The 24,135-nt window shown below is 38.8% G+C and overlaps 1 protein-coding gene across 1 annotated transcript in view; it reads right to left on the bottom strand.

The window, feature by feature from the left end:
- Window positions 1-19,815: 19,815 nt before the first annotated feature.
- LOC150084812 (distal membrane-arm assembly complex protein 2) overlaps window positions 19,816-24,135 on the bottom strand; it is a 113,053-nt gene continuing 108,733 nt past the window's right edge. The window contains exon 5 of the mRNA XM_090376361.1: window positions 19,816-20,005. Within this exon, the coding sequence (XP_090232487.1) occupies window positions 19,816-20,005 (190 nt within the window). The remainder of the gene's footprint in view (window positions 20,006-24,135) is intronic.

Below are 24,135 nucleotides of genomic sequence, written 5' to 3' on the forward strand. Positions count from 1 at the left end.
TGAACAGCCCTCGTATATAATGTTTCAAAGGTTTAATTAAAACACGTGAATTGTACTGACATGAAACGTAGATGAATTTTATGGAAATTACACCGATGAGCCAAAATGTTATGACCACCTACCTAATATGATGTTGGTCCTCCACGTGCAGCCAAAACAGCTCTACCCGGCGAGGCATGGGTGCTACAAGATTTCTAAATGTGTCTTGTGGTATCTGGTACCAACACATAACCAGCAGATCCTTTAACGCCTGTAAGGTACGAGGTTGAGACGCCGCAGATCGGAGTTGCTGTTCCAACACAAACCACAGATGCTCGATGGGATTGATGTCTGGGGAATTTTGGAGGCCAGGGCAATACCTGGTAGTCTTTCTCATGTTCCGCGAACCAGTCTCGAACAATCCGGGCAGTGTGGCCTGGCGCATTATCTTGCCGAAATATAGTACCGCCAGAGGGGAAGACCATTGCCACGAAAGGGTGTACCTGGTCGGCAGTGATGTTTAGGTAGATGATAGATGTCCCAGTGCCTGGCACATGGATGACTGGACCCAGGATATTCCAGCAGAACATCGCCCAAAGCATGATACCACCACCACCGGCTTGTTTTCATCCCACAGTGCATCCAGGTGCCATCACTTCCCCAGGTAAATAACACACACGTACCCAGCCGTCCACACGGTGCAACAGGAAACGTGATTCATTGGACCAGACGGCCTTCAAATCACTCAAGGTCGTTTTGATGCTCACCTGCCCATTGTAGGCGCTGTCGCCGGTGAACCGTGATTAGCATGGGCATGCAGAGCAGCCTGCGGCTACACAGCCCCATTTTCAGCAGGGTTCGATGTACTGTGTGTTGTGACACATTACTCCCGTCACCAGCATTCCAATTACCGAAAAGTTGCACCACAATCGCCCTTCTGTTGCCACGTACCATCTGGCTTCGCTCACCTCGAGCATCAATGAGCCATGGTCGTCGAATACCTCACCGACGGTTTGTGAGTTTTCCCTCGGACCACTTTCGGTAAGTACTAATCACGGCTGACTATGGGCATCCCACCAGCCATGCCGTTTCGGATATGATCTGACCCAGTCGTCTGGCCATTAAAATTTGGCCTTTGTGAAACTTGCTTAAGTCTGCTGCCTTTCCCATCAGAAGAACAAGAGTAATACGGATTAACGGAGCTCTGACGCCGCGCACGTGCCGTAGTTCACCTGCAGTTGCTAGGATATGAATAACGACTCGCTGGTCATAATGTTTAGGCTCATCGGTGTATTGTCGATAATTTTTCATTTGGATTACGTGACGTGAAATTACTAAGATCTTCAGGACAGTTAACTGTTAAACTTACAAAATCAAATTCATGTACTTATTAACGAATTCTATAATTTGATAACAGGAGAGACAGAAGAGAATTTTGTTAGCATTAGTGTACTTTCTTTAGAGTACTACAATAAAGAAGCTACTAAAATGGCAGAAAATGATTACACACTCCGGAAACCAGATAACACTGACGAGTGGGAATCAGGTGAAAAATATATCTCCCAAACTTTTTGTTACATTTCTTCCGAAAACGCAGGGTATTCGAGAAAATATGGTGTATCAAGTACTGTATTATTTTAATTTCAACTATTGAACAATGGTGTTTACCAATTAGTAATTTAAAATCCCGTAGTTCTTCAATTTTAATATCGGATTTGTTAGCATTATGTCTCTGATTTTTTTTCATTTTTTGCTAGTAGTAGTAGTAGTGTCATGTGATGCAAGAAAGCAAGCGTATGAGCTTATGCCGCATCAGCCAAAAAAAAATTACAAAACAATCTCCTCTAAATATTTGTCCAGTTCCTCCTTAAATTTATTTAACCTATCAACTTCCACAACGACAGATGGAAGTTTGTTCCAGCAATTAACCACCCGCTGGAGAAAGGCAAATTTCTGCATATCTATTCTACACCTGTCCTTCCTAAATTTCAATTTATGCTCCTTAGGTTCGTAATCCGAACAAGTGAAAGAATGCCATCAGAATTCAGCGTGCTCAACCCATTCAAGGCCTTATACACTTCAGTCAGATCCCCTCGCAGGTGCCTAGTCTTCAGCTGCTGCAATTTGCAAGACTTAAGCCTCTCCTGGTAAGAGGATCCCTTTACTCCCCTCACCAATCATGTTGCCATTCTCTGTACACGCTCAAGCAAATCTACATCCTTCCTAAAATGAGGCCTCCAGACCTGCACGCAGTACTCAAGGCGTGGCCTGACCATTGCCTTATACAGAGGGACATTCACCTCCTTTTCCCTGCTAACAAAATTCCTGTATATCATTGACAACACCCCATGACCTGCCCTGGCAGCTTGTCTGCATTGCTCAGAAAACTTCATATCTGACTGCACAATTACTCCCAGGTCTTTTTCATTTTCTACCTCCTTAAGTGTAGTACCACACAGTTGGTACGTTTCTCTGGAGTTACTTCTACCCATAAGGAGTACTTCGCATTTTTCAATGTTAAACTTCAGTTGCCACTTCTCAGCCATCTACCCAAATTTTCTAGATCCTGTTGCAGTAGCACACTGCCATTACTGTCATTAACAACCCTGCCAACCTTTCTATCAACTTCGATACTAAGCCTGATATACCTTTATCAATATCATTTATAAATATACAAAACAACAGTGGCCCCAACACCGAACCCTGTGGGACTCCACTAATAAAATTAATCCACGAAGAGCAGCACCCATTGATTACCACCCTCTGTCTTCTCCCACTCAACCATCCTTTTATACATTGTAGCAACTTACCCTTAATGCCATACCGCTCCAATTTGTACAGTAGTCTTCCATGTGCAACAGTGTCAAAAGCTTTCCTGAAATCCAAGTAGTCAAAATTATTTTTTGCATCCAGTTCCTTTGTAACCACATCATAATAACCAATCAAATTTGTCAGACAAGACTTTCCCTTAACAAACCCATGCTGTGTCTGAATTATTGCTGATCCTGCAATGATCTAGATGATCCTGCAATGCATCTTTAACCAGTGACTCCATCATTTTACCCGGAACATAGGTTAAACTAACTGGTCTGTAATTACTCGTGTCACCCTTCGATCTCCCTTTGTGAATTGGGGATACATTTGCACATCTCCAGCCCGTGGAGACCTCCCCTGAGTCCAAGGATGCTCTCATAATTATGGCAAAGGGTTTGCTTACTTCCTTTGCCGCCTCCTTTAATATAACTGGATAGATCCCATCCACCCCAGGTGCCTTTCTTTTGTTTAACTTCAACAATTTCTCCCCACTTTGTTCTCAGTTATTAGAAAATCATTAAGCATCCTGTTACAATTTGATAACCTTGGCATTTTCAAACCTTAATACTCATTCAGTTTGTTTGCTATCTGAGCAGGATCATCAACAGTCGAACCATCGATATCAAGTGGACTAATCATATTCATCCCCTTCCTTTTAGAGTTTATATAAGTAAAGAAATCCTTGCTGTTTTTCTTAGCATCCTTTTCCAAAGATTTCTCGTAATCTGCCTTCGCCTGCCTAATCTCCTTTGTGACTTGATTACAGACTAGCTTATATATATCATAGGCTTCTGTCGCCTGATAATTTATATGCATCCCACGCATTTTTCTTCTCTGCCACGAGTCTCATCAGTTCAGTTGACAACCATTTAGGCCTAAACCACGAACAATATTTCTTAATAGGTAGGAAACGTTTAAGTAGTTTCCACTATTAATTCCTTGAATGCTTCCCACTTAGAATTTGCTGTTGGTCCCACTGTACAGAATTTAAAAACTGTCTGAGACCACTATAGTCACCTTTAGAAGCAAAAACCCCTTCCTTTACTCCTGATGGTAATTATATCTTGAAGTAAATCCCACATCAGTACGCTGTGATCACCGCCACATAATGGTTCCTTTATCTGCAAATTCTTAATACACGAATGATCACTGCTGATAAACATGTATTACCCTGTCTGGTTGCCTCTCGAACATGCTACTGCAGAAAACAATCATCTAATAAATACACAAAAGTCTTACTAGTGTGCGAGTGACCAACCCATAAGTTCCAGTCTATATCTAGGAAGTTAAAATCCCCTATTATAAAACATTCTGATTTACTGGCCCACTCTATTTCTCTGTACAATTGTTCATTGTACTCATTCGAGTCATTAGGCCTGTAACACACTCCTACTCTTATTTTTGCTTTCGCAGTGCTTATGTCACGCCAAACTGACTCGACACTGTACTGTTCATCTATATCAACTGGATGCACTTCTTTTGATTTTATGTTTTTCTTAATTAACAGCATAACACCTCCTCCCTTCCTATCCTTTCTGTACACATTGTACTCCCCCAAATTCCAGTTCTGCATTCCTTATATCTGTGACACCACGTCTCTGCTATCCCAACAATATCCGCCTTTGATGTCTTGACCAACACTTCAAATTCATCAAATTTATTTACTATACCTCTAGCATTGGTATATACGTACCTATTCTTATTATTAGTTACCCTAACACATCCCATATACCCACCTGTTTCACGATGACTGCCATCAGTCCTTGAAACCCCCAACACCCCTCGCTCCACAGCGCTGCTTATTCTAATAGAAGTAGTGCAAGAATCACCTTCACCTCTGCCTGCAGCTCCTTTTAACCTTTTAGTCTGTAAATCCCCCCAAGCTAGCAGTTTTCCAACCCACCTAATACTGTCTCGATAGCATCAGCAAATATTCTTCCACCCTTTCTATTTAAGTGTATCCCATCCCTGTAGAAGCAGTCTCTCCTGTTAACAAGCAGACCAGGCTGAAAAAAATTTTACCCCTTGAGCCTTGCACATTTCCTTCAGGGCTGAATTGGTTGACAAGGCTCTCATCATGTACTCCCTCCTATCGTGTCTGGCAAAATTGCAGACACTTTCAAATTTCATTCTAATTCACGACTTTTTTGCAACATTGACCTGTACTTGTTAAGTATATCTGCAGATCTCCTACTCTTAATTTCATTGGTGCCAACGTGTACAACAATATCACCCTTTGTGCCCTTAAAAGATGATATATGCTTTACAACGTCATCAACTTTTGTCCCTGGCAGACATACCCTGGTCCTATGCCATCTATCCTTTTTACACAATATATTCCCCATCTCCCTGACAATTGAGTCACCAACAATAACTAACTCCTGTGGGACCAGCGCATTCTGCCTTGGATGTTGCCTCTGTGTTGCCAGATACCCAGGAGTGAGCTCTGGCGTTGAGAGCTTGACGGGCCCCTCATATTAATTTCTTCGAGGGCATTTACCCTACACCTGAAGCTCTCATAGACGCCCATTAGAACGCTGAGCTGATGCCTAATTTCTAGACACTCTCTGCACCTGGCACACACAAAGACATCCACATTGGTTAGATCATGTTCCGTTCCAGAGTTCGGCAAACATTTCACAAGTTGCACATTTTCTTAGGCTGTGATGTGTTCGAGAATCGCCCCCCTCATTTTTTCCCCGAGTCACAGCACTCCTGCCACTTTGTGCCTGTTGCTTTTCTGCTCTAGTCTGGGGCATGATATTTTAAATTAATAAGATCAATAAATTTAATTAATTAATTGTCAATACTACACTATCTAATAGAATACTAAATGCAGGATGCAAATTACGCTATATAATTTTATGTTAGAGCTACCTAGTTACCAGAATTAAAAATTTGAATTCCCTACAACTCTATACAAAAACAATGGCTGCAAGATTCGAACGAAACAACGGTTTTACGTATATTAAGTAGTAATCTACAAAAACTCTTACCTAAATTAAAAATAAAAATAACCAGCGTATCTAGAACTATATGGCTACTTATAACGTTCAATATAAAATAACAATTAGGTAAATAAAATGGCACACACTTATCGCCTTTTCGGAGCCTGTAATTCACAGCTGTAATTTTTAAAGAGAGTCAGCACCCTCCTACTTAAATTTTTAGCATTTGAATTATGTACACACTGGTCTTATTCCATTTGAGATCTTTATTCTTTAATTTAAATATAAATTTTGTTAGCATTATGTCATTGATTTTTTTTCATTCATTGCTAGTTAAGTTTTTAGCATTTGAATTATTGTATGCACACACTGGTCTTATCTCATTTGAGATCTTTTATACCCCATATTTTTTTTATGGGTATGAAGATCTTGGTTAATATAAATAAACTTTCCATTAGTTGCTGTTTGTGTTCCCTACTATACAGGGTGTCTCAAAAATATTGGTACAAACGTTTAGGGGAGGTAGGTAACATCTAAAGGAATGTGAATCGCATAGGAGCCCATAACCGAAATGTCACCGTAGGTTGGTAGACGGCGCTGTTCATCAGTTCGCGAGAGGGAAAATTTCTGATTTACTCATTCAAGCAGTAGGCGCTGCACGAAGAGCATGCATCGATATACAAACTGTGAGCTGGCAGACAGGCACCAAGTGCATGGATTAGCAGAGAGCAATGGACAAACCTATCAACGAATTTATGGAGAATGCTTCCTAGACATGTACCGGAGCACCGTTTGTTTGTGCGTGTGCATCAAAATTTGTGCGATTATGGGTCATTTAGAGGTAACAATAGTGCGGGCAGACCACGTTCGACACCAACTCCTGCCATGGAAGAAAGTGTTGAATGCCGTCCAGATTACACACGTGCCGTTGCCTCTGCCTTAGGAGTGTCTCGTTGCATTTCCAAAGGGTTCAGTTACTGCTCCCCCAAGATCATCCTGCACGTGTTGCTTTTGCGCAGTGGTTTCTCCAAGAAAGTGTTCAAGACTTGAATTTCCCAGCCTATGTTTTGGTCACGGATGAGGCTTATTTCAATCAGCACAATGCCCATGTGTGGGCTCACGACAACCCACATGGTGTGCATCCCCTTGCGGCACAACATCACTTCGCAATGTGTGGGCAGGTATGGTCGGTGACTGCTTAGTCGACCCATACCTGTTATCATCCCACATGAACTCCGCTAAATATCAGATCTTTCTTGAACAAGTTCTACCAGAGTTACTTGACGATGTTCCAACAAATGTGAGACGCAACATTTGGTTTCAACATGACGGGGCGCATTTGAACAGGCGTTTTGGGCGTCGATGAATTGGCCGTGGTGGACCTGTTGCCTGCCCACAACACTCACCTGATTTATCTAGCCTTGATTTCTTTCTGTGGGGGGGCCCTGAAATATATCGTGTTTGAATCGCCTGTGGAGATGAAAATGGATCTCGTGGCGAGACTCATCTGTGCTGCTGCTACTGTCAAAGAAACTCCAGGTGTGTTCGACCGTGTCTGCCAATTCATGCTGCATCGGTGTCACGCATGCATCGCATCTCATGGTGGAACCTTCGAGCATCTGTTGTAACATCATGAAATGCATCCATCTCGTACTCCATTGTTAATGTTATGTCAAATAAATGTTTGCCACTAATTACTGTCTTGTGTCATTTCTGCTTCTTGTGCCTCTGCTACTACTTTCCCGTGATGTTTCCGGTTATGGGTTCCTATGCGATTCACATTCCTTTAGATGTTACCTACCTCCCCCAAACGTTTGTACCAATATTTTTGAGACACCCCGTATATAAAATATGTTTACAAGAAAAGCATTGGAAACGTTGCAGTTATGTTTCTCTTGTCAATGATATACGGGAATTTTACTGCTAGGGATAAGGAGGTGATTATCCCTTTGTATAGGCGCCTCTGTAGCCAGGTGGGCAGGAGCAGCAGTGCGTAGCACATGCTTCTTGATTAGACCGGGGTTCGAGCCCGTGAGCCACCAAATACGGAGGATGCGGAAAGGTCAGGGAATGACCGCCGCATATCCCCGGAGCAATATGGCCTTAGTTGCTAATGCTCCTAAAAACCAAACAACAACAACCCTTTGTATAAGGCAACGGTCAGGCCATGCCTTGAGTACTGTGTACAGGTCTGGAGGCCTCAGTTTATGAAGGATGTCGAGTTGCTAGAACGAGTACACAGAAGGGCAACAAGATTTTTTATTAAAGCTTATTAAAAACTTTACTTATTCTGATGAAAGCTAATCAGATTGGACCCTAGTGCACTGGGTGTGGGAAAGTCTTAGATAACCCAGCTGATGTTGAATTGATAGATACTTTGCATCGGTCTTTACTGATGAAAGCCCATTCATGCTAAGAAGAGGCTCTGCGAGTGAAGCCATACCATGTGAAATGAGTGATGTTGTAATTACGGATGACTGTTTATTAGAAAATCTTTTGAGCATAAAGGCAAATAAGGCTCCTGGAGTTGATGGTATATACCCTGTAGTTTTGAGGGAGAGCGTGAGGGAGTGTATTGAGCCATTGAGATTAATTATGAGGGCATCTTTGGACTCAAGAGAGATTTTTTTGGATTGGAGAAGTGCCAACGTATTGCAAATATGTAAAAGCAGTTCTAAGGAGCCCACTGGGCTAGCCGGGTGGGTAAAGTGCCTGCCTGGTAACCCAAAGGTCGCGGGTTCAAATCCCGCCTCGGGCTTGGATCAGAGTAGAAAATGCAAAAACTTTGGGAGGTGCAATATGGCCACAGAAGCCGATGTGCCAACAACTAACAAAAAAAAAAAGAAAAAGTTCTAAGGATGAAGTTGGTAACTACAGACTGGTTAGTCTGACTTCAGTGGTATGAAAAATCTTAGAGGCAGTGATTAAGAGTGCAATTCAGGGACATTTAGATAAATATAGCATTCTGTCACACAGCATGGCTTTATTAAGGGGAAATCATGCTTAGTTAACTTAGTAGACTATTTTTACAATTGTAACAGTTTATTTGGAATTTAGCAAAGCATTCGACTCAGTTGCTCATGAGGTTACTGCATAAGCTCGAACAGGTTGGGATTATTGGTAAGATTAAAAGATGGATTGCTGGGTGGTTGCAGGGCAGAAGGCAGAGGATTGTGATTAATGGATATTCTTCAGTTTGGTAACGTTAAGAATGCAGTCCCTCAGGGATTGGTTCCTGGACTATTGTTGTTTCTCATTTTCATAAATAACATCAATGAAGGTTCGTTCGTTGTTTGGTTTTTAGGAGCATTAGCAACTAAGGCCATATTGCTCCGGGAATATGCGGTGGTCATTCCCTGACCTTTCCGCATCCTCCGTATTTGGTGGTGACGGGCTCGAACCCCGGTCTAATCAAGAAGCATGTGCTATGTTGCTCCTTCCCACCTGGCTACGGAGGCGTCCATCAATGAAGGGAAAGAAGGCATGATATCAAAATTTGCAGATGACAAAGACTGGAGGAGTCAATAAAGATCATTGTCAATCACTGCTCCTTCAGGATGACTTTAACAGACTTCAAAGATGGTCAGAAAAGTGGTGCTATGTTTTAATACTGCTAATTGCAAGGTCTTGCACTTGGGGAATAGCAATCCCAAAATAAATTATACACTTGGTCGGTTGTTGTTGTAATAGGATTTTAGAAGCATTAGCAACTAAGGCCATATTGCTGTGTATACTGTCTGTAAACTGGATGTGTTCTGTTGTTGATTTTCTGGTTGCTGGACAAAAAAACCATGCTACCCTTGCCAGAGACTGACTAACTCAGCCATGTTGTGTAAAAAGGCCCATAAAAATTCCTCACGTCATTGATGGGACTCGAACTCAGGTCTTTTCCACCCATTGTGGGGAGGACAGCAATTCTACCAACCGGGCTATTAACAAGGGCACTTGATGGGGTTGAATTAAAAACAGTGGAGGAAAATGATCTGAGAGTTACAATGTGGGCAGATATGAAGTTTTCTGAACAGTGTAAACAGGTAGCCAGGAAAACCCATAGTGTCCTATCGATGATCTATTGGACATTATCCTGTAGGGCTAGGGAGAGCATAATCCCACTGTATAAGGCAATTGTAAGACCACATTTGGAATACAGTGTTCAAATATGGAGACATCTGAAAAAAAGACATTGAGCTTCTTGAAAAGATCCAAAGATGGGCAACTCGAATGGTATATATGGACTATGGAGCTTGGCAACCGGGTACCTCAGAGGAGACCTGATTGAGGTTTATAAGGCTCTTAGAGGGATTAGTAAAACAAATGAAGGTGGAATTCTCCATTATAAAGAATTCCAGAACTAGGGGTTGAGGTTTAGATTAGATTGTAGGAAGTTTCTTTCTAGCCAGAGAGTCATTGATTGCAGGAAAAAGTTGCCCTGACAGGTAGTTGAGGCTGAGTTTGAATAAATTCAGCTGGATAGTTACCTGTGTAAGGAGGGAAGCATATAATTTGCATTTTCTTATCTCCTTTTTTGCCAGTGCAGCAAAAGCCTGTGGCTTCCAAATATGTCTTTTTTTAAGGGGGAGGAAACATTTATCCTCTGTGTACCCATCACGCACCCCTTTTTAGAAAAAAAAAAAAAAAAAACTGTTACACAAACTCGACAGCTACTCATCATGCAAGAGGTTTAGTAAAAATTTCCCTAGTATAAACAGAAACTTTTATCCCCTTGGTGCATTATTTGATAATTAAACACACCCAAAATCTAATTCAGTATGTATGTTGTTATAGGGTTTTAGGAGTATCAGCAACCAGGGCCATATTACTCCATGTATATTGTTTGTAAATTGCTTGTGTTCTGTTTTCTGGACAAAAAATTCAGAGTTTCTGGGAGAAAAAAAAACCATGCTCCCCTCGCCTGAGACTGACTAACTCGGCCACATTGTGGAAAAGGCCCATAAAAATTCCTCACGTCATTGACGGGACTTGAACTCGCATCTTTTCTACCTGGTATGGAGAGGATGAAGATTCCACCAACTGTGCTACCCAGAAAGGCTGCAGTGCATATTTTACTTACCTTTTGTGTAGGTGCTTTCTTTAAAATCCAGATTTTAGAAATTTCATCATGGTTCAGATGTTTGATTATTGTTTTATAAGGAAAAAATCGGATTAGATTGATGCTAAGTTTTCAGACTATGCTCTTTTAGTCCTTCAGTTTCTTCATGTGATGTCATGTTTTCTTAAGAAAATATAGAACTTTTTAACTCCTTTAACTTTATTTTCATGGATTTGAAGAAAACCCATTTTTGAAAGAATGTTAGAACACAGCGTAATTTAAAAAAAATTTTTTTTTCTTTATTTATTTTTTGTACAAATTTTAATGCTGCATTAATTATCATAAAAAATAAAAATAAGTAAAAAAAATTATGCTCTCTTTTCCCATATTAATTCCTTCTAAACGGGTTTTTCTCAAATCCATACAAATAATAAGCAAAGAAACAAATCAGTTGTCTCCCAAACATTTACATTAGTGTTAGTAGTCACAAATAATGAAAGAAAGCAAGTTTATAAAGCATCAGCCAAAAAAAAAAAAAAAAAAAATTTACCCCATTACCTGTCCATCCCATCCAATAGTTTGTCTAGTTCTTTCTTGAATTTATCCAGACTACCCACCTCCACAACAAGAGATGAAAATCTCTTGTTGTGGAGATGGTCAATTGACCACCTGCTGCCTGAAGGCAAAACTTCTGCACATCTGTCTTGCAACCAGCCTTCCTCAATTTGAATTTATATCCCCCTCATGTCTGGGCACGAGGAAGAATGCTGTCAGCAGTGAGCCTACTCAATCAATTCAAAACCTTAAACACCTCAATCAGATCACCTTGAAGGTGCCTAGTCTTCACATGCTGCAATTTGCCTTCCTTGGTAATACCACCCCTCTGTTCCCATCACTAATCTTGTTACCCTTCTCCACATCCATTTCAGCAGATCTACATCCTTCTTAAAATGAGACCTCCAGACCTGTATGCAGTACTCAAGATGTGGCCAACCATTGTCTTGTATAATGGGATAATCACCTCCTTATCCCTACTGGCAAAGTTTCTGTCTATCATTGACAAAACCCCAAGGATTGTCCTGGTAGCTTGTCTGCACTGTACAGAAAACTTCATATCTGACTGCATAATTATCAACAGGTCTTTTTCATTTTCCACTGCTCTGAGCACTAACACTAATGTTAATGTGGGATTACTGCTACTCATATACAGTACCTTGCATTTGTCAACATTAAACCTTTAACTGCCATTTCTTAGCTCATCTGCCAATTTTTCTAGATCTTGTTTCAGTAGCTTACCCTGATTACTGTCATTAAACACCCTGCCAACGTTTTTATCATCCGCAAACTTAGATATTAGCCTGACACACCATGAATATCATTAATAAACGTGGGAAAACAACGATGGGTCCAGCACTGAACCCTGGGGTACTCCACCAATAACTTTAGTCCATGAAGAGCAGAGTCCATTAATAACCACTCTGTCTTCTCCTACTCAACTGCCCCTTTATCCATACCAGTAACATGCCCTTAATGCCATATTACTCCAATTTATATAGCACTCACTCTTTTGAAATAACAGAAAGACATAAAACACATATTCAGCATGCACTAGTTCAGACATACTGAAAATAAACATGTGATTCATATGCTAGTCTCTGGATGCATCACTATACAAGCTGCAATAAGTTGTAACTTGCTAAGAAGCCAAAATTTCAAGATACTCTTCCTAAAATTTTAGATTACACCTCATATTAACAATGACAGCATAATTGTTTGTGATAATTCATCATTCAAACTTAATTCATAATTAATTTAAATATAATTGATGATGCAGATCGATTATCAAAATCATACTGGAAAAATACTAAAACTCACATTCAAGTAATTCTTAGAGATATTTTTCATTTTTATTTTTCTGCAATGCACTAGCAGTATTCACATTGGTACTCTTAAACAGATGCTGATATTTTTTGTACAAGTTTGAACTTTTTGTATAATAAAAATGTTCTGATGGGCATCTATGAGAGCTTGAGGTGTAGGGTAAATGCCCTAAGAAGGCCTTGAAGAAATTAATATGAGGGCCCACCAAGCTCTCAATGACAGACCTCACTCCTGTGCATCAGGCAAAACAGAGGCAATCTCCAAGGCAGAAAGCACTGGTCCCAAAGGAGTTAGTTATTGTTGGTGACTCTGTTATCAGGGAGATGGGAATATACTATGCAAGAAGGATAGGTAGAACAGGACCAACGTATGTCTGTCTGGGGCAAAAGTTATGTTGTAGAGCATATATCATCTTTGAAGAGGACAAAAGGTGATTTGTTGTACACGTTGGAACTAATGACATTAAGAGTAAGAGATCTGCAGATTTACTCAACAAGTAAAGGTCAATGTTGAAAAACAAGTCATGAGTTAGGGTTGAAAGTGTCTGCAAAGAAAAACAGCAAAGAGTTCTTTACTTATGTAAACTCTAGAAGGAAAGGGATGAATCAGATTGGACCACTTAACATAGATGGGTTGACTATTGATGATCATGCTCAGATAGCTGATAAACTGAATGAGTATTCTGCATCTACATTCACACATGATGAGTTATTCAATGAGGAGACTGTCAGAAGTTTATCAAATGCTAACAGTGAGCTAATTGATTTTGTAATAACTGAGAGCAAAGTGTAGGAGAAATTGTTGAAGTTACACATAAAGAAGGCACCTAGGGTGGACGGGATCTATCCAGTTATATTAAAGGAGGCAGCAAAGGAAGTAAGCAAACCCTTAGCCATAATTATGAGAGCTTCCTTAGACTCAGGGGAGGGCCCAATGGACTGGAGGTGTGCAAATGTATTACCAATTCACAAAGGGGATTCAAAAGGTGACACAAGTAACTACAGACCTGTTAGTTTAATTTGTGTTCCAGGGAAAATAATGGAATCACTGGTTAAAGAAGCATTGCAGGATCATCTAGACAAGACTGCAGTAATAGTTAAGACACAGCATGGGTTTGTTAAAGGGAGGTCTTGTCTGACCAATTTGATTGGATACTATTATGTGGTCACAAAGGAACTGAATGACAAAAATAATTTTGATATAATATACTTGGATTTCAGGAAAGCTTTTGATACTGTTGCACAGGCACGACTGCTGTGTAAATTAGAGAAGTATGGCATTAAAGGTAAGTTGCTACAATGGATAAAGGGATGGTTGAGCAGGAGACGACGGAGAGTGGTAATCAATGGACACTGCTCTTCATGGACAAATGTTATTAGTGGAGTTCCCCAGGGTTCGGTGTTGGGCCCATTGTTGTTTTCAGTATTTATCAATGATATTGATGAAGGTATATCAGGTTTAATGTCGAAGTTTGCAGATGCTACAAAGGTTGGCAAGGTTGTTAACGACAGTAAAGACAGCATGCTACTCCAACTGGATCGAGATAAGTTGGGAAAATGGACCGAGAATGGCAACTGAAGTATAACATTGACAAATGCAAAGTACTGCATATGGGTAGCAATAACCAAAGAGAAATGTACCAACTGTGTGGTACTACACTCAGGGAAGTGGAAAGTGAAAAAGACCTGGGGGTAATTATGCAGTCAAATATGAAGTCGCTGAGAAGTGCAGCTGGGCTGCCAGGGCAGGTCATGGAGTGTTGTCAATGATATACAGGGTGTCTCCAAAATATTGGTACAAACATTTAGGAGAAGTAGGTAACATCTAAAGGAATGTGAATCACATAGGAACCCATAACCGGAAACGTCACGGGAAAGTAGCAGCAGAGGCACAAGAAGCAGAAATGACACAAGACAGTAATTAGTGGCAAACATTTATTTGACATAATATTAACAATGGAGTATGAGATGGATGCATTTCATGATGTTACAACAGATGCTCGAAGGTTCCACCACGAGACGCGATGCATGCATGACACCGATGCAGCATGGATTGGCGGACACGGTCGAACACACCTGGAGTTTCTTTGACAGTAGCAGCAGTGCAGACAAGTCTCGCCACGAGATCCATTTCCGTCTCAACAGGAGATTTATACATGATAGATTTGAGGCCCCCCCCCCACAGAAAGAAATGAGGGCTCGATAAATTAGGTGAGCGTCGGGGCCAGGCAACGAGTCCACCCCGGCCAATCCATCGATGCCCAAAACGCCTGTTCAAATGGTCACGAACACACCTTCCATAATGGGCAGGCGCCCCGTCACGTTGAAACCAAATGTTGAGTCTCACATCATCAAGTAACCCTGGTAGACCTTGTTCAAGAAAGATCCGATATTTAGCGGAATTCATGCGGGATGGTAACAGGTATGGGCCGACTAAGCAGTCACCGACCATACCTGCCCACACATTTATTGCGAAGCACTGTTGTGCTGCATTGGGGCGTACACCATGTTGGTTGTCTTGAGCCCACACATGAGCATTGTGCTGATTGAATAAGCCTCATCCGTGAACAAAACATTGAAATTTTCCCTCTTGCGAACTGATGAACAGCGCCGTCTACCGACTTAGGTGACGTTTCCGGTTATGAGTTCCTAAGCGATTCACATTCCTTTAGATGTTACCTACCTCCCCTAAACGTTTGTATCAATATTTTTGAGACACCCTGTATAGGAATTTTGCTAGAAGGGACAGGGAGGTGATTATCCCGTTATATAAGGCAATGGTCAGGCCACTTAGAGTACTGTGTACAGGTGTGGAGGCCTCATTTTAGGAAGGATGTAGAGTTGCTAGAAAGAGTACAAAGAAGGGCAACAAGATTGGTAAGGGGAACAAAAGGGTGCTCTTACCAAGAAAGGCTTAAGTTCTGCAAATTGCAGCACCTGGAGAGTAGGCACCTGTGAGGTGATCTGATTGAGATGTATAAGGCCTTGAATGGGTTGAGCAAGCTGAATGCTGACGGGATTCTTCCTCTTGCTCAGACTAAGTACCTGAGGGGGCACAGTTTCAAATTGAGGAAAGATAGTTGTAGAATAGATGTGTGGAAATCTGCCTTTAGCCAGGGGGTAGTTGATTGGTGGAACAGGCTTCCATCTTTTGTTGTGGAAGCTAATAGCCTAAATAAATTTAAGGCTGAGCTAGACAGGCATTTGGAACGAATGGAGGGATGAAATGGGAGTGTTTTTTTTTTTTTTTTTTTTTTTTGCTGATGCTGCATAAGCTTGCTTTCTTGCATCATATGCCTCTACTAATGCTAATGTTGCAAAAGAAACTTTGAAAATGCTAAAACCTGCAATCCCATTGCAGATTGGTGAGCCAGTAATGTTTACTGAACTGTTATAATCAAGACTGGTATTAGGCACAGGAGGGGGCAATTTGATACATTCCCAGATTACAAACTGATAAAAAATGTAACTGGAATTTGGAGTGAAAAGAGAAAATCGATCCAAAATGGAAAAAAAAAAAATAATAAAATAATTAAATAATAATAAATAAATAAAATATATATAAAAGCAATTGGTCCCATTGACAGGGCATTTATTAATGACCCATTTTTATATTTCAAGCCCTTCTCTTTCTTAATGTGCCTAATGGATCCTGGAGGTCTGTGGCTATATGCTAGAATCAAAAATATATTAATTGAGAAGGACCCATGGTGTTATACAAGAAAGCACTATAAAGTCATGTAATCTGACTAGAACTGAAATAAATTCACTTGCAATACGAAGTGGACAGTATCTCACAGACTTCCCAAGAGATAACTGTTGCTGCACAATTAGTAGCCGCCACATTAGAGGTAGCTGTATGAGTGTCATTCAGACCTTTATCAAATAGACAAGTTAGTTAATGTATGCAGTGTTACATTTCAGTCATGTTTGATTTTTTCTTAACTTAATTGAATATTTTTCTGTAAATTTTAATTTCAATTTTTCTTAAATTAATTGTTTTCTCCTTATCAATTAATTACTAAGCATATAATCTTATATAGATCACTTAATAAAACTATAGTTTTACATTCTATACATATAATGATTCAGTTTAATTACAACTCTATAACATTTATTACTCTTCTCCTATTCTTTTAAGTCTCTTTTCTCTCTCTCTCTGTATATATATATATCTTCACAAAAGTGACACCACATTCACGAGTCTTACATAACGATACACACGAAGCATGCACGAACTGTCTAAAGTTAATAGTACTACATTTAATCCAAGAATTCTTTATTCCATACATATTGTATGGAAAACAGAAATAATTGTCGGATTTCTATTTGTCCAATTTTAATGAAATTTGGAATGGCTTGACAAATATTTTTAAAAAGCCCAAAAACAAAGTTTCATGAAAATTCATGAACTGGAAGTCCCTTTGTTACATGCAGACAAACAGATGGGCATGGTGAAGACAATAGGCATATATGCATATACATAATGTGGACATGCCTAAAAACAACCAGGAAATATCCACGAACAGAAAATCACAGCTGAGAAATGTAAGGTGATGGAGTGAATTTCTCAGCTTCCAGAGCATATTATCAAGTGTTAGTTTTTCCAGACAAAGGTACAATTAGCCTGCATTTAATGTTGGAATATCACAATGCATTAGTACCTGTACTATGCAATGGGCCTTACAAAGAATGCACTATGGTAAAGACCTTCATAGAAGCCACTAGATCGGATACCAACCAGAAAATATGACTACACTGCTAGCAGTGTCTGCCCAGGTGGACTGCAAGCAAGTAATGTGGTCCGAATCCCAATTTACACGAGGCTCTCAGGAAGAAACCACATGAGGCTCTGGAACTATCCTCTTTTGTACCATTGCTACAGGCTGATGAAGGTGTACTAATGTGGAGCATACTTTTGTAGCATACTGTGGGTCCTTTGATCCCCTAGGAGAAGGAGGGCACTGTGAATTCCTGAGCATATCTGAACATTGTGGATCAAGTACACTTGACAATATTGCATGTTTACCATTATGGACTGGGATACTGTCAAGATGCCAAACATGCAAAAGCAGTTTGAGGAACACAAGGAAAACTTCAAGTGTCTGCCCTGGCCGACCCAAACGGAGATCTTAATTCCATTGAGCATGGGATGAAGTGGCAAGGCACGTTCATCAGCACGGTCCTCTGCCCATGTTACTCCAGGATTTGAGGGCAGTTTTGTTACATGAATTGTCCAATATTTTTTGTATCACTTTTTAACATCTTGCTGATTATTTGCCATGTTGTGTAGGAGAAGCGATTTGGTCCAACACATTATTGGTTTGTGGTTCCAATAAATAGGCAGGAATTGCATGTTGTTCATCTGTATTCAACATTTTTATTCTTTTGCATTTGTTTAGCCTGTTATTGTTGCAATGATGTTAATGCATTTTTTACTTCAAAAAGAAGAGGAATTGGAATATAATAAATAGCAGTCTCTTGGAATAATGAAAACCATTTTTTATTGGCCAAAACAGAAGAGCACAAATATTTGGCTTTCCTGGCAATAGCTATTGCAATAGCTACTGGCAATAGCTTGGCTGGTGAAAGACAGGATTAAAACGTTCCAAGACTGAATTTTTATTTAAACAAATATATTTACAAATAATTACACATTTAACTTTTCAAAATTACATTGACTATTTAAATCTTTTTTCTTCAGTTATATAATTTCAAAAAAGCTCTGTGATAGTTCTTGATTGTATGGCATAGTCTCCACAAGTTCTATTTTTCCAGAAACTCATCATTCTAGAATTTTGGAGAAAAATAAAAATTGCCATATGCAGGGTCAAGTGAATAAGGATTGTTGTAAGATAATTACAGTGTCTGGAAAGATATTTATATTCAGAAATTATTGTTGCACAATAGCAGTATCATTTTTGTGGTGTAATTTCCAGTTTTTTTCTTGCCTACAGATCATGTCTCTTCCTTCTGATTACATCTCTCAAGTGTTCAATGATTTCTAAGTACACAGTCCTAATAACTCCTGATATAAATTTATAATGAATTGTCAGAATTATTTTTTGACTAAAAAGCATTAATTTGCAGTTGCGTGAGTAAAAGGGAATAAGTTAAAAAAATTCCAACAATAGGTTATATGTTCTCATAGTCTCTCAGTGTCAGTAGTTTCTGACATAAAAGGGGTTAACTGTTTAATTGAGTGGAAAAAGCAAATTGTGGTAGAGTGCTGTTTTGTCCCTGCTGCACAACTGTTCAATCAGTGAAGTTTAGTTATTTGAAAACCTCTTCAAATGCTGCACAACGAATTTCTAAAAAAAAAATTGTTTTTGCTGCTTTAGTGTCACTTAATACACTATTCACCTACAAGAATAATTTGAAATATCCGATGACAAACTGTCCATCTCAAAATTCACCCTCTAGAAGCTTTAAAATCATCTCTACCGAGTAGTTCACAAAACTTAACTGCTTGGCTTTAAAAATTATCCCATTTACCAAACTCCTTTGCTACTTTTTTGTGGCAAATAATAATTATATTTAGTGAGTCTGTAATTCCATAATAATAATTATGGAATTTATTATTAAAGGAAAACAACCTATAGGCATTTACAGTTAACAAGTTAAACTAGCTAAAGTGTAACTGAAGTGGTCAATGAATAATAACTCAAAAGAATAGATGATTAAGTGCTCTTTTCAGTTACTCATTTAAGCACAAACTTGAATAATATAATAAAGATGTCCTGAACAGTTTATGTAATAAGATGTTTAGTCATGTCTGGAAAATAAAAAAATAACTACAATTAACCACATGTATTTATTTACACTAGTGAAATAAATTAAAATGAAACATGAAGGTTACACTAAACAGTTACAAATTATAATCAAAATTATTATTTTTTTTTTTTACAAAATATATTATAATTTTGTATTTATATGAGAACAAATGGAAATATTCTATAAATATTAAGCTTTCAAATAAATTTTAGTTCTCTGTTCTGAAGAGAAAACTAACTATTTACAGTAATATATGAAGTGTTCTACATATATGTGTAACACACACACACACACACACACACACACACACACACACACACACACACACACACACACACACACACACACACACACACACACATAACAAATTTTATTTCCTTATTTCCGTTTTCTCTTGCTGTTCTGTATTATTTATAACTTCATGTCGTTCTAGTACTGTAGAATCAAGGTAGTTAACTCCAAGGATTTTACAGTCAGGAAGTACATCTTCAAGCAACAAACACACTAATTCAATATTTTTGCACTGTGGCAAATTTCCTAGACTTAGTATCTTCAAATTTCTGCACGTTAAAAAAAAGGGTAAACTTTATAAAAAAATTACCAATATAACTTCATACATGAAACTAATATAATCAACTCTAAACAATGTTTCATATTAAAAATATATACACCTAAAATTACTAACAGAAATTTAGGCCATTGCATAACTAAGGAATGAGTTATGAAATGAGCAATGATCAGTTGTGGGTGACTTATAATTACTTATTATGAAATAATTATATGCTTAATGTGAGAAAAAAAATCTGTGCACAGGAAAGCTTCAAGAAAGATCCACTGAAAGCGATTTTTTGAAACTACAGGCAACCCCAGTATGACACGGTACTTCTACAACACGGTTTTGCTCCAACAAGATTGATAAATTGCAGCAATCCTTGCACAGCACAGTACTTAAATAAGTTTCCCTCTAATGCGGTTAGAGAATTTCAGTAAACCTCGCATAACCAGGTATTTTAGAGCTTTTGTGAGGGGGGAACCCTGCTATTATGTTGGATGTAATTTTTCAAAATATCCACTCTTTTTGAATTCCCACTGTTGACTCGCTATTAAAAAAAAAATTGAGAAATCCCTGTATTTTATTTTGTTGGGAAATTCCTGTGTTACGTTCTTTGCTATTGAACTTGTGCTTGTTGTAGTAGAAAAATCTAGATTTCAAAGTTTTATTGCTATTGGATAGCACACCTGGCCATCCAAAAGATTTAAGTCATCCAAACATTGAAGTTACATTCCTACCACCACAGTTGTATTAGATTAATACTTCTTTCATTCAGCCATAAGATCAAGGCATTATATCCACCATTAAAACTCATTACATTGGAAAATCATTACAATGGATTTTGGAAAAAAATGATTCTGAATCTACTGAAGTGATGGAGGCATGGAAACATTTCTCAATTGTGGACTGTATCAGAATCATATCTTTATCACTGAAAGAAGTAAAACCGTCAACATTAAATGCATGTGGAAAAATGTATAGCCAGAGTCAGTTTATTCAGGAAATATGGTCGAACTGGCAGAAAACGGAATTAGTGCAATAGTAGAACATGCTACGTCGGTAGGAGGGGAAGGTTTTGATGATATGACTACTGAAGCCCTTGTAGGTAGCACAGTTGTTTTTGTGGGAGGAATTTTTATGGGTCTTTTTCACAATGTGGCTGAGTTAGTCGGGCTCAGACGAGGGTAGCATGGTTTTTTCTCCTGGAAACTTGGGTTTTTTGTCCAGCAAAACAGAAAATTGATTTCAGGACATGCGCAATTTATAGACATTATATGCAGAGCAACATGGCCTTAATTACCTATGCTCCTAAAAAAATAAAAAGAGATATGATTACTAAAGACGTTCAAGAGTTACTGGTAGAAAAAGAGGCCGGAGAAGCAGATTTGGTGGAAATGGCATCGGAGGTAACACCAAATCAATTCAGAGGATGATAGTGCAGATGAAACTTCTAAACTTCCAAATTTTACGCTAAAAAGTATACAGGAAGGCGTAAAGTTAGTTGAGCAATTAGAATCTTATTTTTTGAATGCAAATTCTTGAATGACAGGAGCCCAAACTGGCAAATTCAAAAGAGAGCTTCAAAAATGCCTAGTTCCATACAATGAAATTCACAAAGATTTGTCATGGAAAAGCAAACAAACCCAGATTACTGATTTTTTAAAGAGAGCAGAACATACACGAAATCTAGAATGGTGTATTTTTGTTAACATTTTGTTAACGAAATAGTGTATTTTTGTTAGCTTTTGGCATGTAACCCCCCCCCCCCTTTTTTGTACTTTTTCTTAGTCCCGTATAACATGTTTTCACACAACACAACATTTCATAGGAACCTAACTACCATGTTATACGAGGGTTACCTGTACTTTATTGAAAGTAATTATGTAATAATTTTTTGTTTCCACATTTTGTTTATCCTTGAAATTTATGTAGAGCTTTACATTGCAAAGCAAGGCACTCATCTATAATAATGACAAGAGACATATGCATCTGCCATTTTCAGAAAGCCTAATTAAAGATATGGACAGAAATTACAAAGTTAATGCTGTGAACTAATTCAGTACTGAACTGTGAATGTACTATACTTCTCTTTTGAGAACTAATGCCACTTATTCACAATAAGCCGACCGGGCTAGCCAGGTGGGTAAAGTGCCTGCCTGGTAACCCAAAGGTCGCAGGTTCAAATCCCGCCTCGGGCTTGGATCAAAGTACTGCAAGAACCTTGGGAGGTGCATTATGGCCACAGAAGCCGATGCGCCAACAACTACCAAAAAAAAAAAAAAAAAATCACAATAAAGTAACACTATTATAGCTCCTTAGACAATACCAATGTCTCTTCAGAGATTAGTAAGCATCCCATAAGTACCAAATTTGATAATATAAAGCTGTAATATGTGATGAGTGGCTGAAACTTCAAATTTAAGTAAGCAACTTTAAAAGTTTCATTCTTAAGCAAGACTGATTTATTATAATAATGGAACATACATATTAATTTGTTAGTGATAAGAAGTTTAATTAAAGAAATTCACAGAAATAGTAATAAAAAAATAACTACAATTAACCATATGTATTTATTTACACTAGTAAATATATAAGAATGCTGAGCTATCAAAAATTATAATGTTTGACTTATTATGAAGAGAAAATGGAAGTATATCTTGTCATGTTTATTAAAAAACAATTTTCACAATTTCATACTCTGGCAGTACCCTTTACTTTACATAAAATTTCAGCATTACTCCAGTAATTAAATTTTTTACTCTGCAGAATCTTTTGTTTTCCCTTTAACATTTTATGGTTTTATGGTTTCCACAAGTTATTCAGGGTTTGTCATTTCACAAACATTAAAAGCAGTGCCACAAAACACAGAGACTGCATTTAACTGTGTATGAAACTTAGATATTATTTGTTGGTAAAATAATAATGATGATTATAATAAAATAACAATTAATGAAACAATAATAATTAATAAAATAATAATAAGCCAACCCAGCAATGACAAACTTCTTAGAAGCAACTATGGTGAAATGGAGGACCACCATCAAACTCAGGACAATCACAACCAAACTGATCTTCATCAGGAGAGGAATCTTCCAGGAAGATGCCCTGAGCCTATTGTGGTTCTGTCTAGCACTCAACCCACTATCTACCATACTTAACATCAGAATTTATATCCTTAAAGAAGGTAGGAAGGACCTGTACACCCTCTCCCACCTGACATACATGGACAACATCAAGCTTTATGTGGCAACTGAGAAGCGATTCCAACAGCTACTCTGGATCACTGAAGAGTTCATCACTGACAGAGTGGAATTCAGAGTGGCCAAAAGCAAGACCCATGGATTGCATCAGGGAGGTCAATTGAATGAAACTATGAGATGAAGACTGGTAAAGAAATCAAAGCCATGATAGAGGAGAGATCTACAAGCACCTGGAGAAGATGCAAGGTGAACATCTAGAACACAAGGAGTGCAAGGCCCACCTGATCAAGAAATACCATCAGGGACTCAGAAGCCTGCTAAAAGCAAAGCTAAATGGCGGGAACACAGTCAAAGCCATAAACATCTATGCAGTCTCAGTACTAATGTACTCCTTTGGGATTATTGTGGACTAACAGCAAGCTGGGGGAGAGCATGGGAAGGACCAGGACAATAATGATGAAGAGTCACCAACACCATCCAAAGACAGCCACTGAGAGACTGACCATAGTCCTGAAAGGAGGAAGAAAGGTTTGATAGGCCTCATGGAACAACAGAAAAAGCAATTAAAAACCTGAAGGAGTACGTCCAGAAAAAACAGTTCCAATCTACCAGGCCATAAGGAAGGTAGACAAATGGCAGACCCCACTCAACCTCAATGATGAGACCCCATCCCCAGATGGAAGAAACAAAGACAGAAAAATAGGCAAAGAAGGCACTCCATGGCAAACACTACAATGACCTCCATCAAGACCACATACATAGGAGGCTTCTAATCTGTGGCTCACCAGTGGGATGCTCTTTCCCAAGACTGAAGTATTCATGTTTGCCATCCAAGACCACTTTTTTATGACAAAGTTGTTCAGAGGATTGGAAGAAACAAATTGCACAGCTTTCTACAGAGTATGGCTCATTCTTTTAATCTGTAAGAAAAGGGAAT

Source organism: Mastigoproctus giganteus, chromosome 6 (genome assembly GCF_048544385.1).
Source record: "Mastigoproctus giganteus isolate SK-2022 chromosome 6, ASM4854438v1, whole genome shotgun sequence".
Lineage (NCBI taxonomy): Eukaryota > Metazoa > Arthropoda > Arachnida > Uropygi > Thelyphonidae > Mastigoproctus > Mastigoproctus giganteus.